The sequence below is a fragment of the Durio zibethinus genome, chromosome 6 (assembly GCF_047325235.1).
Source record: "Durio zibethinus cultivar Kanyao isolate XHJ-2024 chromosome 6, ASM4732523v1, whole genome shotgun sequence".
NCBI lineage: Eukaryota > Viridiplantae > Streptophyta > Magnoliopsida > Malvales > Malvaceae > Durio > Durio zibethinus.
In genome coordinates this window covers 299,605-318,802 of record NC_143167.1, presented here as the reverse complement: position 1 = coordinate 318,802, position 19,198 = coordinate 299,605, and the positions used below count along the sequence as shown (strand labels likewise).

General features: G+C 34.6%; 3 protein-coding genes across 4 annotated transcripts; 2 read left to right on the top strand and 1 right to left on the bottom strand.

The window, feature by feature from the left end:
- Positions 1-445: 445 nt before the first annotated feature.
- Positions 446-7,717, bottom strand: LOC111285852 (nucleobase-ascorbate transporter 12-like). 2 transcript variants are annotated; one of them, XM_022875483.2, is made up of 10 exons: positions 6,801-7,717; positions 6,048-6,145; positions 5,780-5,950; positions 4,870-4,970; positions 4,225-4,360; positions 4,017-4,067; positions 3,598-3,885; positions 2,372-2,606; positions 1,548-1,834; positions 446-1,048 (listed from the first exon to the last, which is right to left on the bottom strand). In XM_022875483.2, exons 1-10 carry the CDS (start codon positions 7,324-7,326, stop codon positions 827-829), a joined length of 2,115 nt encoding a protein of 704 aa, XP_022731218.1. In that variant the 5' UTR covers positions 7,327-7,717; the 3' UTR covers positions 446-826. The 2 variants fall into 2 exon arrangements, with proteins under 2 accessions (XP_022731218.1, XP_022731219.1); XM_022875484.2 differs by having other exon boundaries at positions 1,553-1,834; positions 6,801-7,704.
- Positions 7,718-11,416: 3,699 nt separating this feature from the next.
- Positions 11,417-15,334, top strand: LOC111286364 (putative 2-carboxy-D-arabinitol-1-phosphatase). The gene is made up of 9 exons (XM_022876284.2): positions 11,417-11,847; positions 12,406-12,511; positions 12,638-12,854; positions 12,962-13,080; positions 13,548-13,643; positions 13,991-14,044; positions 14,122-14,220; positions 14,379-14,486; positions 14,815-15,334. Exons 1-9 carry the CDS (start codon positions 11,489-11,491, stop codon positions 15,187-15,189), a joined length of 1,533 nt encoding a protein of 510 aa, XP_022732019.2. The 5' UTR covers positions 11,417-11,488; the 3' UTR covers positions 15,190-15,334.
- Positions 15,335-16,045: 711 nt separating this feature from the next.
- On the top strand, positions 16,046-17,585 carry LOC111285175 (uncharacterized). The gene is made up of 3 exons (XM_022874470.2): positions 16,046-16,295; positions 16,393-16,496; positions 17,286-17,585. Exons 1-3 carry the CDS (start codon positions 16,144-16,146, stop codon positions 17,315-17,317), a joined length of 288 nt encoding a protein of 95 aa, XP_022730205.2. The 5' UTR covers positions 16,046-16,143; the 3' UTR covers positions 17,318-17,585.
- Positions 17,586-19,198: the final 1,613 nt, after the last annotated feature.

The following is a 19,198-nucleotide window of genomic DNA, read 5'->3' as shown; positions in this document are numbered from 1 at the left end:
ATTATTCCAACAGAAAGTATTTGCTCTTCAACCTAACTTCTTCTGCCCTGCCCACCTCAAAGACGCAAATTCATACAATTTTTGTGAATTTCACATGCGGGCCTTTCCTTATACATTCAATGGAGAATATTGTCAGCCGTATCTCATTATTCCCGACCAGGAGAATTTGGTGAGTGGCAAGCCTTGCTGCATTAAGTCTTAGGATCACATTAGCCTGGCATTGAGGATATGGTTCTGTTAAGTTTTTAACGATAGGTCCGTTCTGGCTTAAACCGTTCCAGTAGACTTCAAGAAACACAATAGGAACAGTAAGGCATGCGCCCATGGCAAGTAACACGAAGGAAGTGCATATTATAGACAATTCTTAAACATCACAAGTTGACATTTTACGCCCGAAAATTTAATTTAAAAGCTGTTTAAAACATTCACCAGCATAATTCCAATGTAGATGGGAGAGAATCCAGCACTCCTGAAAGAAGCTAATCAAATAATAATGGGAAAATATACATGAAAGATGGTAACTAAAAATGTCTTCAGCAAAAGTGAAATGTCCCTCTGGATAATATCAGTGACTCAATGTACCCACGGAACTTACAACACAACTGTATCCCTTCGGATCCTCAATGTACACAAATAACTTATCTCTATAGCACCTATAGCCCCCAAAAAAGTTGTGTAAGGAAAAAAAAAACAGTTCAGACAGCTATTTACCCATATGAGCTTTGAGGGTATGCCTATAAAATCACAGCGCAGAGTAGTCATCCCCATGAATGGCTATTGATGAACTTGACGATGTCGTGATGACTGACATGCCTACAAAAAGTTGTCAAAGCCCAACCCACTTCACCCATCTAAATATCCGACCGACCCGGAAGGGCAACTCATAGTCTTTGACGATGGCAGGTTCCCTTCTTGCAGCCTCAGATTCAGACCATACATAAACCCCACGTTCTTCCCGACTTCCAGGTACGGTGTTGTCCAATATAACGGCCACCAGGAATGCTATTACCATGTGCAATGATAGCAACGTATTCATAATGTAGTTTACCTGCAAAAAAGACATCAACAAACAAATGCTTATTTATTGGTAAAATATTTTAGGATAGATAGTTGTGAATTAGAACATTCGAAGGTATCCGGTGAAAACAATGGAGCTTGGCAGAGCCCAGCATTTTCTTGGACATCATTCAAAAGGATTTAGAAGTAAATAATAGCTGCATGATCGTATTTCTCATAAAGTTTCAACTACCTAAGTATCAACACCAGATATAACAGTCATATTAATCTTAGGTCATTGCAAAATTAACATACTAAGTACTCTAAATCTAAGAGGTTCATTTCCTGAGCACCATAGATTTTTGCAAAGTATATCTGATCATGCAACTACAAACACTATTAGAGAAGAAAACTGATGGGACTTCTAATGGAAGTTCTACTGGTCTTCATTATATCCTTTCCATTTTTCACCAATTATTAAACATGCATGAGACTAAATCAAAAATACAAATATCGAATTCATGGTTCAATTAAAGTTATGAGATGCATACCCCACCATATTTACTGCGGAAAGGTCCATGAGATGCCACAATATATGGTTGAAAATAACTTGGAACAGACAAGTTAGAATTTGGAGAGATGCCATATTGCTGAAAATAAGCTGGTATTGAGAGGGAAAAAAATAAAGATAATCCAACTATTATGATATTCCGGGAGCTTCCAGCCTCACTATAGCGTAGATTTGACAAACCCAAAGCTGCAAGCATTGCCCACATGAAGCATAGGAGTGCAGCAACCATGACTTCAGGAATTGAAGCAATAAACCCTCCAACTTTACCTGTGTATGGCAGAAATGTAGTGTGACCAAATTGAGAAAAATAATAACAGACAAAGAAAGAGATTCAAATCTGCACCATTCTGTCTAATTCATAAACATTTCTTTTTTTCTATAAATGCATCATAATAAGACAAATTAAGGCATTGCAAACTTATGAGAAAAAACAATTAAATTTATTAATAAACATCTAAGACACTATCATTTTATTGCAATCAATTGAGCCCTCAAACATCGCTTTTTATCCAATTGAACCTTCAAACATCTATTTTCACCAGATTGAGCCGTTGATTGGACAGAAATTAATGATGTGGGCCAAATGACCTCCTAATACAGCATAAAGAAACATCCGAGTAGTCATTAGAAGTTGATTCATCCTTGAATTCTCTTATATGTTATCTATACAAACAATAATTACAATTAACATGCAGTCACACTTTAGATATATCATGTCTTTTGACAGATTAACAAGGACATTAAAAATTTTAGTTGTCATGGAGGCATCTTCGAGTTTAAAAAGTAAACTTGATTATAACGTACCTATAAGGGATAAGACTATCAAAACACATGCACCCAATTCAACAGCTCTGCGACTTCCCATCTTAGTCACTGCAATTGTATGCACATTTTCAGTCAGCGATGTGGATCCAGTTCCTGTACCCCAGAGACCTGCTAATACACTGGACAGACCTTCAAGACCAATTCCTCTGCTAACAACACCAGGCGTTGGAGGTCTGGATGCCACCAGCAATGCTGATGCATGATATGAACCAACCTACGAAATGCAGCAACCAAGGTAAAGTCAGGGTCCCATTAGCAACTTCAAAACAATAAAATGGAAACAAAGATGAAGAAAGGCTGAAATCACTAAAGTACATGTGTGTATAAAATCTAGGAAAAAGAATTTAATGTATTGCAACTTGACATAGATATTATTTCATTTATGGTTTGATACTCCTTAGATGCGAGTCAGCTTGGCTAATCCAGGCACCAGTTCCACCCCCAGGGCACTTCAAGAGCTGCATATAGAAATGCATGCATGCATATGCTAACTTAGATCATTTTAACCATCCACAAAGTTCCCAGACCCCAAGTTTTGCAAAAGAAGCAATGGATCATTGGATTTGGTGGTAATGTGCTAATTCTGTGTGTAAGAGCTAGATAAATTAGACCAAGGTAACTGAAAGCCTTGGAATCTTACCCAATGTTTATAATATATTTAAAGAACCTAAGCATTTAGATTAGCACTTCAAATGGGATAATGGAGCACTCATATCTCAGTCAATTAATAAATGACTACAACAATTTATTATTCCTTCCTCTAACATTTCAGAACCTAAAAATCTGCCCTTCACTTAGCCACCTTGACATAAATAGCAATCAGAACACCATTCAAGTAGACCACAAAAAGAATTCAGTACACTTTTAGCATACATTTTGGACTTTACATACAATTTCAAGCACCAATGTTAAGAAAGTTTTTTTTTTTTTTCTTGTAATTTCCCGTCTTTCTTAGTAGGTCAGAACCAAAACCTTTTTGTTTATACACCATCAATAGCGACAATAAAGAAATTAACACTTTTATTTGCATGGAAATTCCAGGACCTTCCAAAACAAAGTAACAAATTTAGCCCACAACAGATAACATGAATCGCCACTGAAGATGCAATTTCGGAAGAAAATTAGAATTTATTATGAGTTCAAATTGCAACAAGATTATGAATCTACACTGCATGTATCGTTGTTATAGATGATAGGAAACTAACCGAATCTACTGAGGCAATTATTGAAACCACACACATAACAAGGGCCATTTTCCAGTGGAAGACAGGAGTTCCCCATTGTAATGGATAAGGAAACCTAAACCATGGGGAAGATTTTAATGCATGAGAAGTATCAACTCGACAGAGCTTCATCCTGGGAACATGTTTTCTGCAGTGCTCAGATATTGTATTTGAGGTAGGTATATTGGCATCACAACCTTTATAGCTATAGGCTCCTGCTTCAGTGAGAAGGAAAGCAACTGCCCATGTGATTCCAAGGCCCAAAGGAACCTGGAAGTTAGCAAAAAAAGGCAGATCATGGTCACAAATGATACGTGCAACAACATTATATAACATGCATCGAAAGCTAAAAAAAAGCACCTAGAATAATGACGTTACAACTCTGTAATGAAAAAACTTACCGCATAGATTAGAAATATGCGATGGCCAAGAACAGATATCTTACGAAGATACTGCAAACATGGAAACATTTTCAGATTTTTTTCTCACAAAACAGTAACAAAAATATATCCAGATTGTAATTATTTAGGCATTCAGCCAGCAATAAAATGATCAACAATAATTAGGACTAAAAAATTGCAAAAAGTAAAATGAGTTTCAAAAACTTACAAGAGAGAAAATAATAACCAACAATATCTGCATGGTACCAATCTCAAGACATGTCCCAACTAGTGGGAAACCATAACTATAAAAAGAAAGTCCAACTGCAGCAATGGTAGGTGCAACTACCACTGGATTTATTAACCTGAAAATAAACACAAATGAACTCAGTTTAAAACACACCACTCAATGGACAGATTTTAGTGCAAGTAGTATTAGTATGTTATGATCAAACGGTGCGTTAAGTTGGAGAGGCATGGAGCTTATTTTGCATTTGATATGATGTTTAGAGATGGCTAATCCAATTTCTTGCTTAGAAGTTATAAGCAGCTTTGGAATCAGGTTGCTTGATGTTTTCTACTGACATATCACAGTTTGTAGCTTTGTTATAGTATATCTCTTGACTTGACCTACAGACCAAATTGGATCTGCCCGATTAGAAATGCTGAATAGATACCAAACCTAATTATATGGAAATGGGACTAATGGTTAGAATAATAATTTGTTTGGCCTCTTAACCAGTTTATCTAATTCTATCTTACACAACACAGCAATTCAAGCAATTCAAACTCTCTGCTCAAAAAAAAAAAAATAAATAAATAAATAAAAATGAAACATAACTCACGAATAATCAAACTAGTAAATGAAAAATACCTCAAGAATAATGACATTAGTCCACTATATCCAAGTATTGCTTGAAAAGCTGAAGCTATGATAATGGCCCCCTGCAACTCCTTCATAATATGTTTAAAGTTCTGCAAAGATGAAATGAATCAACAGGGTAGATGTTCAGCAAACTCAAATTTGCCATCGCATAAAATGAAATTTAAAAAAGAAAAAGGAAATATAGATGAGGTACAAGATTGCAGCATGATGTGCTATTAGCAGAAGGAAATAAAATGAAATTCAGAAGGGTTTTCACATCCAAGGCAAATATGTAATTTGCAGCATGATGTCATGTGTCTATTAGTTTGCTATTTGGAATCTCAATCCTATTCAGTAGAGAATATTAAAGTAGTCTCTATAAATATCCAAAATATTATGATATTTTAGAAGACTTGTTATTTTGGTTATTAAAACACCAAAGCCTGAAGTGATATCATTTCCTCTGATTGTTCTATTTCTTATTCTTTCCCAACTGCCATGGAGTTATCCACAAAGTAAAAAACCTCCAACTCAAGTTCATCTCTAACATAGAACAAATGAACCCTGCTTTCTAAACATCGAAATTTTGAACCCTCCACATTTTTTTTTATCAATTTCCATCATAAATCCTCCATATATAGTGTTAAATTTCCGCAACCATGATCCTTAAATTGCAACAACACCTTTATTAGTATATTATCTAACCCCAAAGTTACAAACTATAATCCTACTTCCCATTGCAATATCATATACTAAAATCCTAATATCAAACCCATTTAATATATGAAATGATATTATCTATTAGTCAAATAATTTATAAATTGTGCAACTCCATACAAGTGAAATAATTTATGAAATGGTGGACAAATGCAAAATAACATTATTGCCGAAGTAAGTATGGTCAAAAATAGAAGCATACATTTCCATTTAGTCCTTGAAACTCTGGAGAGTTAATAATCGCCAATGCAGGAGCCAGGTAAACAAATGATGGACCTTGAATCAGAGGCAACCGTGAACCAAAGAATGAATGCAATAGCGTGGTCACTCCTGACACAAAGAGCACCGTGGACACCACATTTCCAGTATCCTCCTACACCCACTAAATCCAATCAGATCAAGCAGTCCACAGTCTACACTCCTATATGTACATGCTTCAAATTAAAATAAAGCATAATTTAACCACTCACATAAGTGCCACCCATTGCAGGAACTATAACGGACGGAATAAGTATCAATGAACCCAACATTGAAAGATAATGCTGGAACCCATAAAGACCAATGGGAACTGGAAAAGAAAAATAGCAGTCAAAACAAAATTACTCTCAAACCATCAAAACTCACATTCTTTAAATATTTTACCATTTCAAATGAATATAAATACATAGCAAGATATCGTATTTTGGCACCAAATCAACAGTCATACCATCACCAAATTTACAAGCAATAACACATCTTAAATTATCAATAATATATCGATAAAATTAAGCAAAGACCACATTGTCCACTCCCAAAATAGCTAATAAACGTAGAAAAGAAAGCAACCGATAAATCATGCGCATAAGTAAAGCCTCTAAAACCAATAAAAGCACACAGTTTAAACCTCAAATAGAAAAATAAATTAATAACTAAGTAATACTCCAAAAATTAAATAATTAAGCATAACCCATTTCAGTTGTCAATTCAGACAAATCTCAGAGTATGTACAAGCTAAACCACAAAGACCAATTAAACGATTAAAAAAGAATCATTTTCACTTTCAGATAATGTGACAAACACCAACAAACAAGCCACACTCAATAAAAAGAATCACAACTACTAATTGCACTAAACTAATAAAAAAGATCTTCTTCTTTTTTCTTCCTCACCCAACTTAAAAAAAAAGAAATGCAAATTAAACATTTAAAACAAATAGGAAAAAGAAAAACAAGTGTTAAACTTACCAAGACCAGGAGTATCTCTAAGCTCATATTTCATATGTGAATGCCTCCCTACAAATCCTTCATCATCCACATTTTGTGGCAACACATCAACCACTTCCTCATTCCTCGACGGCCTCCTCCTCGGCTGCTGTGCCTGTGGTGCAGTCCCTGTTTCTGCGGCCCCATTCGTACCCGTATGCCCATTAGCACCGGCACCGGAGCTCCCTTTATTCGCCCCATCAGCCTCCCTCCTCTTCTTCACCATCTGATCCTTCTCCGCTGGACCCTTCTCATTCACCGGCGGCTCCCCATTAGCCAGCGGTGGAACCGGTCGAGCCCGACCCGCTTCGAGATCAGTCTGGTTCTCATTCTCTCTAGCCCTCGGAGGCAACGCTATTTGACCCGAGTCACTGGCATTCGTTTCCCCTGAGAATTTGGGCCTAAAACCAGTTCGCTTAGCCCAAGAAGAAGGCGGAACGGGAGCAGCATCGGGAGCTGGTGGCCATGGTCCCGGTTTGGGTCGGGTTTTCGGATCAGAACTCGACATTATTAAAAAACACCAAAATTTTTTAATGGGTCATCGCTTTAAAGCTTGTAGATGAAGATTACAGATCTGGGATTTTAAGAGAGAAAGAAAATAACAAAACAAAAAGTAGTTTTTTTGGGGTTTTGGAGGAGCTTTTTAGAGAGAGAGAGAGAGAAAGAAGAGAAGCTTCTTTTGTATTGTAGAAAGAGAAAAGGAGGAAACAAGCTTAGTTTAGTAGAAGAAAAGGCAAGAGAAAAGAGAAGTGTGAGAGTGAGTGAGTTTTTTGGGGAAGTGAAGTTAAGTGAGATGAAATGAACAGAAAGAGTGTGGTGGAGGAGAGCTAAAACCGCGTTTTTTTCTATTGTTTTTCCGTTGTTGGGGTTGGGTTTGGTTTGGTTTATTCCGAGATCACAGGGATGATGTAATAAAACTGTGGGATTTTTTTTAATGTTGATTGTAAGCGTGACTTTGTGTTCTGTTGTTGACTGTCGTGTAATAAGATTATATATATATATATATATATAGATATATATTGTTAAACTCTTGAAATTCTTTGGTTCTTGTGATCTTTTATAATATTAACGGCTAATTAAAAACTCTTGAGAAAAAAAAAAACAATTTTAAATTATTAATATTCATCATCTCGATATATTAAAAAAAAAATACTATTACTATAAACATTGAATGATTTTAAAATATATATTAGTTAAATTTGAACCATTTTGTTAAGTTAAAATTGATTCGTATCCAAAACCACGAATTTGGTGAAACTAAAGTCGTAGCTATGTTTTTCTTGACAACATGTTGAACAAGAAATTGACAGTGGGCATGGAAGGGAAAAGTAGGATTTGAAAGTATAGGCAAATAGGGTTGAACCCCAAGCAAAAGTTTTGATTTGGGTCCTACAAGTAATTAAATGTGAAAGAGTGACTTTAGATATCTCTGAAAATGAAAGAAATCAAATCAAAATTTTGTTTTTTTAATCTCACTTAAGCATTTGCAAACACTCTCCTCTTTACTCATTGCTCAATTGGCTTGTCTATTTTCTTCTAATGGTATTTTTTATTAAAATAATAAAAAACAGCTCCTACTTTATTAGATAATAATACAGCTGTAAATTTTGTTTGGTTAGATGGGAAAATATTGAATCAACCATTGTATTTCATCACAACAATAATGTTACGTTTTTTTTTTTTTTAATCAGAGAATATGAGTAGATTTATATTCTTTTTTTTTTTCAAATTATATCATTTCAAGTAAAAAAATTCATTCAACTTAAATTAATCATTTTATTTATAATTTACTTCTAACATCATTTTTTTCTTTATTTTCCATCACTCATATCAAATACAATAAAAAATAATTTTCCTTTCTCTTTTTTTTTTTTTTTTCTTTTCTTCAAATTTTCTTCCTTTTGACAAAAGTTAATGATGATAATGATTGATTCAGTTTGGTCACAAATGAAATGCGGGTTGTAAATGCAGTTTTTGCCACATTTTGCATAATCAAGAGCAGAAAAGAAAAGCAAATTTGTGCTGGTCCCATATGTGGTAATTGATGAGTTGGATACGTGAAGGAAATACCGTAATATCTGGGAATTTAGGATTATAATTAAAAAAAAAAAAGGGTGAAGTGAATGAGGGAAAAGTTGGATGTATCCATTCATGGTGCCTCATAAAAAGCACTAATGACCAGCAGATCAACACACAGTTGCAGTCCTTTAAGGAGACAAACTTATTTCAGAAAGACTTACTTTTTCCCCCTATCTTATCTAGGGGTAAAACAAGTTTCTGATCTTTTTCTTTGTTTTTTTTTTTTTTTTTAAGTGAATTTTAGATTGATAGAAACCTTTCATTAGAAAACACATGTATCTTGTCTTCTTCACCAGATTCATCCATGTAATTTTCAGGCAAATCTATTTTGTCAAGCCCTTTTTTCCGTGTTAGATGATCATTGCCTGGCATTCAAAGAGAGGACATGAAAGCCATCATTGTCTTAAGCACAGTGAGTATGGTGCCAAATCATGTGATCTCACTCATATAAAATCAGCTTAATCTTGTTTAGATCAGGTTAGAGTTGCAGTAATCAATATTAACCATTTTAAATGCATGGTGGAAGCATTGAATTCATATTCTCTCTCCACACACAGCCAATATCATCAACTTGTTTTAGGCCATATGAGTGCTATAGGCCTGGACCATGCCATATTTGTCATCACACTATGGTAACAGTGCGAATGGAGCAATAGCACAAATTTATTAAAGGGAATTGAAAAGAAAAAGAGTAAGAAATTGATAAGGATGAATATCTCCAAGCTGGCTTTGATGATGCGTTGATGGCAAAGAAGGGAAGGACCGGGTTGGTGGGGGAGTGAAGGTGCCCATCTCCACAACGGACAAATCTCATGATGGGTCAGCCCACAAGGCAAATTGATCAAAACTACCGTAAAAGACGAAAGAAAAAGATTGCTAGCTGGATGGATCTTTTGGTGAATGCCGTGGTGGTGGTGGGAAAGCAATGGCTAACGATAAGTTAGGGGTGCGAATAAAATTTTTTATAAATAATTCATGAATATATTTAATTTTTACATATTTATATTTATTTATTAAATTTAATAAGTAATTATAAATATTATTTTAAAATTTGTTAATTAAATAAACGGATTATAAATATAATGAAATTTGTTTATGTTAAATTTGTTTATAAAAATTAATAAAACATTTTTAAAATTTAATTATTTATTAAAATTAATAAATAATTAAATAATATTTTGTAATTTATTGATTAAACAAATAGATTACACATATAATAAAATTACTTTGTATTTTAATATTTATACCCCTAAAAAGTTAACAGAAAAAGAAGAGTCAAGCAAAAATTTGGTGGTAAATGAAACCCAATTCCAGCCGTTTGAAGAAGGGGTTGGAAAATGATGTGTTTGATTTGGTCTAAAGTGAACCTACCATATCTAATGAGTAATAGCTGTAGCTTGTTGGATTTTGATGTGCCTTCTAGCCAATGGTTAATGCCGTTGCTATTGGTCCGTAGTGGGATTGGCTTGTTTTGAGCTTGATTTTTTTCATTTGAATTCTTCATTTTTTTTTTCTAAGTAAGATTCTATCTTTATCATTTAAACAACATATCATATATCGATCAATTAAATCAAATAGTCAAATTCAATTAACTTAAATGATATATCAAATCACAAAAATTTTGGTGTTGGTTGTCAAGCAAATCATATGCTTAGGTTAACGGGGAAATGATCACGCTAAAAAAAAAAAAAATAGTGAAGACATATGTATTTTGAAATAAAATTTTAAAATCAAAATTTGTCAAATTATTTTTAATTAATTTTTTATTTATTTTCCTACATGATTTAAAATCATTAAAATTTCAATGATAAATATACTCTAATGTACATTAATAAACTTCAAATGAACTAATGAACAATATCACTACTTCTACCTGCGAAGAGAATCCTGTGGATCTCTTCATTTGATTTATTTATTTATTTCAAATAAAGGAAGAATTTCTAAAGGAGAAGGGATTCAAACATTGAGTCTTATCTTTATTTTAAAAATGGGTAATCACCTTGATCAATATTCTGTCCATTACTTTTCAATATTCTCATCGTTACAAGTTTCTAAGTAAAACTTTGATTGACAATCAAAGTTTTATTGTTATAGATATGATTACTTATAATTTAAACAAAAAGCTAAAATTTATCAAGACATAAAGCAATTATTTCAAGCAGTTAGCTTAAAGGGACTCTACGTAAAGCCAAACAGTAATGATTTTGGAATTTGAAAGATAATTTAGATTTCGTTTCTAGTTGAAAAGCGCATGGTAAAAATGACTTTTTTTTTTTAATATTAAAAGTTTAATGGGTAAATTTGATTTTATAAAAATTGAGCTGGTTCAAACCCAATTCACCAATTTCAACTCGATTTAAGAATGGGCTCCTGAGCTGGGTTTGGAAAAACTTAATCAAGTTGGGCTTCTGCATATCTCAGGCTGATAGGTTGTTGGCACATGTCATTCCCTCGTGAACTCCATAGAAACAACCGTAACCATACCAAAAAAATAACCAAAAAAAAAAGAATCTGAAAACCTCTTTTCCAATATTTACCGCGAAAACATAAAAACAAAAATTATCAAAAAATAGAAAAATAAAAAATCCAAAATGATTTCCCTCACACAATCTCCTCCGCTTCTCCACGGCCGACTGTACCAACTCCCTACCAAACGTCGAACTCTGTTCACCGTCCGATCATCATCGAGTCTCCAAGAGATCGACAAGTCGTCGCCATCGAAGGTGGAAGAGAGGGAGCTGAGTTCGGAGCTTTATGCGTCGGTTCCGTCCCCTTCGATAAAGGCGAAGAAGAGGGTGGTGCTGGTGAGGCATGGGCAGAGCACGTGGAACGAGGAAGGGAGGATCCAAGGGAGCTCTAACTTCTCTGTTTTGACTAAGAAAGGTGAAGCTCAGGCTGAGACTTCCCGCCAAATGCTCATCGATGATTCCTTCGATGTTTGCTTCTCCAGGTCTTCTTTGCCGCTATCTTTTGAATTTCTGTTCAATTTTCTTTCTGTTTGGTTGTTATTTTCAAACATTTACTTTTATTATTTACCTATATATAAATGTATATTTTTTGGTATTTAGGAGTGAAAATATATTTTCTTTTGAAGAATTAAAATTTAGAATTTGATTTTGTTTGAATAGAAACTCTTAATATCTTAATATAACAGGATTATGCTTGGATAAGTGATAATCTGCTTATTTTTAAGAGAAATTATAGATACACTCACAGTCAGTTTTTCATAATCGGATTAAGGTAGTGACACATATTTTTTAGTATATATTTTAAAAAATAAAAAAATTAATTTTTAAAAAAATGAAACATGTGTCAATATGTTTAACTTCACCTTTAAAGTTAAAAAATTTTCACTTATCAAATAATTTCTCTATTTTTAATTAAAGACAATGAGTAATACTATGATGTTATTTTTACATTATGACTTTTTCAGTTTAATTCGGAAGGTTTCTTTTCTTTTGAATTCTTATAATCACTTTGCTGATGTGGGTTTTCTTTCTTCTGTCAGCCCTCTCATTCGGTCAAAAAGAACAGCTGAAATCATATGGGGCACTCGAAAGGAAGAGATGATGACAGATTCCGATTTGAGAGAAATTGATCTCTATTCATTTCAAGTATGTTTTGCTCATCCATCTTGTTTTTACGTGTTATTGAAACTCACAATGCATGAGTATATTTTTGGTTAGGAAGATTTAATGTCTTGTTATGATTTTTTATCTCAGTTTATTGGCGGATTTTAGGGTCTCTTAAAGCATGAGGGGAAGGCAAAGTTTGGTCCAGCTTATCGCCAATGGCAGGTTGATGCTGCGAATTTCAACATTGATGGTCATTTTCCCGTCAGAGAGTTGTGGGCCCGTGCCAGCAACTGCTGGACTAAAATCCTTGCTCATGAAAGCAAGTCTGTTCTTGTGGTTGCTCACAATGCTGTTAATCAGGCTCTAGTTGCGACAGCAATTGGTATTGGTCCCTTTCTCTATTATAGTTACATGTTAGTACACAAAGGTAGATGGACTTTACTTTTTTCTTTTTTTTTTTCTTATCCTTTTACCTTGCCTGATGATCAGGACTGGGAACAGAATACTTTAGGGTTTTACTTCAGAGCAATTGTGGTGTCAGCGTGCTTGATTTCACGCCACGCCCTGAGGAAGGGTCTCCATATATCTGTCTCAATCGTTTAAATCAGGTATGATATAAAATTACTGAAAACTATCATACTTTTTAAATTCTTTTTTTGTACTGGAATTGACATTTGGCAGATTAAACCTATAAATATGAAATAGTAGAACTAAGGTTTCTTAGGCCAAACCAGAATGATTCTGGTAACTCAACAGCTGAGTGCTGTTTTGAATTTTTGTTGCCTTTGTATCATTTCATCCTCTTTCCAAACATACCAACATGGCAACATTTTGTTGGTTGATGCAAACTATAACTTTTCAAACAAATGAATGTTACTCTAAATTAGATTATCACACTTTATTATGCATCATGATCGGTTTTTAGTTATGAGCTGAACTACTGAATTTATGGTAAATATTTTCCTTTATGCTACTGCAGTAGGTCTCTTTCAAGTAAATCATTGTTTTCTTTGATGATGATTACTGCTATGTAGGTCATATAATTGCTTATGGCATCTTTTAAATATTGTTGCAGACACCAAGTTCACCTGTTGCTGCTGGGAGCTCTGGAGGAAGAAAGGCCAGTAAGCGGATCATACTTGTTTGTCAGGGATCCACACAGGATATAGAGGTATGGGAGCAATAGCTCGGTAGATTGCCCCTTGTTTTGTTTTGGGTGATATTTATAACCTTAAGTTGCATGAAGTGGTGCTCTTGTATTCAGACACATTCTCTTGCAGCCTGAGGGTCGTATCATCTAGCAGAGAATGGTCCTTAGAACTTTAATAACTTTGAGCGCACCTATAAGCCTTGTTGATTTAATGTTAAAAAATTTTCCTACTGGAGAGGGAATGCTATCTGAATGATGGGTAAACTGTTTTACTTGTTTAAAGTCTGTTGGATTATTCTATCATCGTGTTGGGTTAAAATCTCTTTTAAATGTTGGGACTATTAATAATTACCTCAATTATTCCACAGGCTAGTTTTTCCAACTTAGGTGATCGACCCCTGAACATGCTTGGGATTTTACAGGTATAAGATCGATAACATTTTTGCGGACTGATCATTGAGAGTCATATTATCTGAATCTATTCAATGGTTCTTAACAGGCCCAGAAAACTGCAGAGCTGCTTCTTGATCTGAAAGTGAGTGCCATAGTTAGCAGCCCAAGGAGTGCGTGTGCTGAGACAGCCACAATTATCTCCAGAGTAAGCTCATCTTCATTGTCATTCAGTCATTATGTGAGAAGTCATACACTGTCTCTCTCTTCTTGATGTTTAACCATATAGACGAGATCTGTTAAGTTTTGGGTTCCATTGAAGAGTCCATTTTGGTCCCATAATTCCAAAAACTCTCTATATTGTAGGTGCAAGAGGCTGCTGATTGCTTGGGTGCTGATTGTGTTCCTCGGTATGTAGAGATGAAGCAAATACAGGACCTTGATGTTGCAGAAATCCTTCAGCAATCAACAAAGGCAGGATATCTGAGCTTGACATTACAGGAACCTCATACCTCTATTTGAATTTATTATTTTCTTCACAGAGATAAGGAGGGAGTAAAGAAATTGGTGTCGTAATTATTAATTGTTCAATTAAGTCATGTCATAGATGATATGGGCATAAAGATCTTTTTGCTTCATTTGCCTGTGGTCGAGAGCTTAGCATGAAGACATGAACATTGCATGCTATGTGGAAGAGTCATGTCTCAAAAGCCTTTTTGGGCTATAAAAATGTGATAAGGAAGTTCTATTTTTAATGTTCTAATGGAATTGTTCTAATCAGTCGACTTTATCTGTTCTGTAGGACACAATTGATGTTTCGTCTCTACGCCCTGGTTGTTTAAATGGATTAGACGATGAAGTCATGTCAACACTATGGGAGCAATCTGGGCGAGCCTGGCATTCACTGTTGACTGAACTATCTGACGAATCCGAGAAAGAAACAATCATTGTTGCTGTTGGTCATCCCACAGTGCTCGTAGCATTGATGGGACACTGCCTAAATCTGACAAAAGAATGGCTGGGATCGTTCCATCTTGATGCAGGGAGCATCAGTGTTGTAGATTTCCCTGATGGACCTACTAGTAGAGGCGTCATCCGGTGCATAAACTACACTGCCCATCTAGGGAGATGGTCTATACCAATTACAAGATCAACAGTGGATGATGAATCATTTTAATTGTGAATATGTATAGAACGGTAGATCCCACATATCTCGTAAAGATACTTGCAATGCCGATGATGTATATCGGTTGAAATGTTCAGTAAGCATGGAAATTTTGAACTGTAATTTGCGCACCGTATGCAATGATTTGGTTGAGATATGTACTGAGGATTGCATCTATGGCAGAAGTTGGTTGAATACATTTCAACCAGTAAAAGAGTTCCCTTGGTAGTGTGGTGGATGAAAACAATATAGGACATCTGAAATCTGATGTGTATATTTGCCTGTAAAATCAAACATTGATTCTGGAAGACATAATTAACAGAATTACACAAGTAAAATAATTCCATTTGTGTTTAAAAGTTTCATCATCAATGTGTAAAGGCTAAAATACTAAGTGATTTTTTAAAATTGTTTATCTATTTCAGATAAGTCCTTATAAGTTTTTAATTAAATAATTTTTTAAAATTTGTATTTAAATAAACTTTTACCTTGGCTTTTATAACAATCAACCATGGAAGATAATAATATGACCTAATGAAGTGATTGAAAATTAAAAAATTATTTTTTGAAAAATAAAAAGATTAATTTAGATATAAATTAAAAGTGGAAGATTTATTTGGATATAAATTAAAAATTAAGAGTTGATTTGAATACAAATTAAATATAAAATATTTGTTTGATACAATAAAAGCTTAATTAAATAAATGGTAAAAGTTATGGGTTTTTTGGGTTATTTTAATCTAATAATTTTATTACTAAAAATATATGGTAAAAAGAGAATTATTATGTAGGCCATTTCCATTAGAAGCAATGGGCTTGGCCCTGGTGGACTCTAAGGTCCAGTCTCTTAAACCAAGTCCCACGAAACAAACAAAGCAGCGAGCAAATTCACAGCACAGGTTTACTAGGAACCAGGGTTTTGCAGAGGTTTTCACTTTTCTTGGTTCCAATTGAGAGAACAAAGAAATGGCAGCTAAAATTGCAGCAAGATCTTCTTTTCTTCGTCCAATTTTCAGAACAGCAACAAGAACCGGAATCCCATTTTCAGTTCCAAATCCTTCACTTCGCTCCAATTTCACTCTTCATCAGACCCGGGTTTCTCCTCCCTCTCTTTCTCGGTAATTCTTTTTATGTTTCTTTGTTAATAGAATAAATGGGTTTTTTTCTAAGAGCTCATGGTTTAAAATTTTGGTTTCTTTTGGGTAATATGTTCAGATTAGTTCGACGAGAACTAAGCACTCTTCAACCGGTTCACAGTGCGGTTGCATCGGCTTGCCTTGTTTCCAGGCTTCCCCGTGATGCCAACAGTCGTGCTGAAGGTATCTCCAATTTTGCTTTTCTGACATTTTCGGTTTAGGTACTCTGGTTTATACGTCTTGGTTGTTTTGAGAACATGACTTGATCGGATTGGGTAGTTTAATCCGAAAACCTCAAACTCCAAACTGAATTGTTTTAAATCTGGTTGAACTGCTGCTCATTCCTCATTCTACTGGAACTAATTCTTTGCTGAAAATTCTACAATTTGAACTAGAGTTTAGCTCTACTTGGCAGTTTTTGTTTTTGTTTTTGTTCCTGTTCCTATGCCTGTGGGGTATATGGGGTTGGTGGAAAGATTTTCTTACATGCTTATGTACTTTAAGCCACTCAGCGGTTGCCAGCGGTTATCATCGATGGAAACATTGTTAAATTTTAGCCAAGGGGTCGTATATTCCAAAGCTCACCCTATTAGCGCTTTAGCAATAATGGGGGTAGAGCATTTGAGCATTAGTTCTTTGGATTAAGCTGTGTATAATTATTGCTTAAGTAGAAGATACCTAATCAGTTTATTCAGTACCTTTTAGTGTAATTTGGAGGCATTTCATCTTCTGTTGCTAATTTAGTGAGGGAAATGAAAGTTTTCTCTCTGGTAAGGAAACTGTTGTCATAGATAGAAAACTAGCATTTCTTAGAAGCAAAAAGGTAAAAGGTGGGCTAATATTTGCTTGTACTGTCTAGATGATAGATGTTGTCGTCATTTTCAAATCATTTCGAAGGTAATGAATTCATTGTTTGTTATGTATATAAATGTGTGTGACTTTATCTATGATTTGTCTTTTTGCGGATGACAGGTAGATTTGCTAATTATCTCAGTCCCATCTAGTAGCAAGTGCTTGTGGAGGTTGGAGCTTACTCGTCTCAATCCATTGGTGCTGCTTACTTCATTTCATAAATCAGAATTCAGCTTTCCAGGGATCAATTGGCTGAATGTGTTTATTTACCCACCTTTAATTAGTATCTGGTTTTAACTTACTCTTGAAATTCTCTTTAGTTTGTAATGGTTTTAACTTATTTTGGTGGATGCTTCTTTTGCTAAAAGTTTCTATTAATATCGTCTGACAGTTAGAGAAATAAATCCATCATGGTATCCAGTTTTGACCTGTTGATTATGGTTATGTTGGTGAGTGGCGATAATGTTTCAAATTGGTGAATAAAAATGAGATAAATGTCTCTATTGCCACTGTAATTCTGCAGTCAGAAGTCTATTCTTTGCATCCTTTCATGTTATTGAAATTAATTGTCAGAATAGTTCTAGAAAACTGCGCTCATTTTTTAAGAATTTTGATTTTGACTGGCTTAAAGTTGGCTAATGCTGTTTTCTAGATGTTTATCCCCGTGATATGAGGATGGTATGCTTGATTTGAAATCTTGGTCATTTCTTTGGAATTTTGTGTGGACTGTGGTGCCATAAAAGATCATAAGGCACTAGAAAACTTAATTTTTGTATTATTAGTTTATATAGCATCACAGAAAATGTAATCCTATGTGTGGAGTTTAAAAAATTCTGATAGATATTGCAATATTTAGTCGTTTTTATTTTGTAAGTGGTTCGAGCTTGGACCTAAAAGGAGTTCTCCTTGGTTGTAAATCATGGCTGCACTAGAATATTGTAATAGAGTAAATACCAAGTTGTCTTGTAGTTGATTGAACCTAAATAGAATTGTTCCTAAGAATCATCTTTTTATCAGGTAGATATTTCAAAATCTGATCGTAAAATATATACCTTTTGGGTAGTGATAAATGATTCCGTTGTTGAATCCAAATGACATTTGAATTCTTCTCTTCAACCCAATATTGTTGATTTATTTATCATTTTATTGCTCTTATATAAATGCTTGAGTACACCTTATCACATGATTCTTGTGATGGTGGTTTGGTAATTTGAGTTTCTAAGCTTTATTGTGAAAGAGGGATTCTTGGCAAATTTCTTGGGATCGAATTTTCATTGAGCCGAGCATTTAAGGTTTGTCCTTGATTTGTTGGAGGGAAATGTGATGGAGCTAAGAATGCTGTACGTGGAGTTGCAACCACAACATATATTGGTGCTTGTTAGGCAAGTTTTGTTGGCTATGCTTGATTTGGTTGCTTCCAGTATTAATTATGGCGGATTGCACAGAGTGTCAGCTTTGTAAGAGGATAGATGATAAAGCTGTTATACAGCTGAATTGTAAAGTGCCTACACTTAGATTAACCACTAATTTCTCCTCTGGAGATTGTGGTGACAATGCGGGGTTTAATAGATGTAATTGAGCTGTTTTTCATTTTGTGGAAGGAGAAAATAAAAGGCCACCACACGTTCAAAATCCATTTTCCGCATAACTTTATGACTTTAAAATTGATTATTGATTAACAATTTGTGTTATTTCTCTCTGAGTTTTTGCTTAACCAATAAGTAGCATTGAGTTTGAGAATTTTCGAACTTGTTAGTATCCCTGGCATGGAGGACAGGGTAAAACCATGTGAAACAAATAGAGGAAGGTACTATTATTTCATTGTAAAAGCTAACTTCTGTGTAAGTTGCTGCTGCTTTAATTTACCACAGTCGCAGCCTTTCAATAGCACGTGGGATTCAGTTGCCAATATTATGGATGATATTTGTTTGTTTGTTCCCTGATTTATCTGCTGGTGGCTGTGGCTGATGTTGATTGTTTTATCCTTATTTTGTAAAATGAAGAACACAGAATGTATCAAGACTGAAGGAACC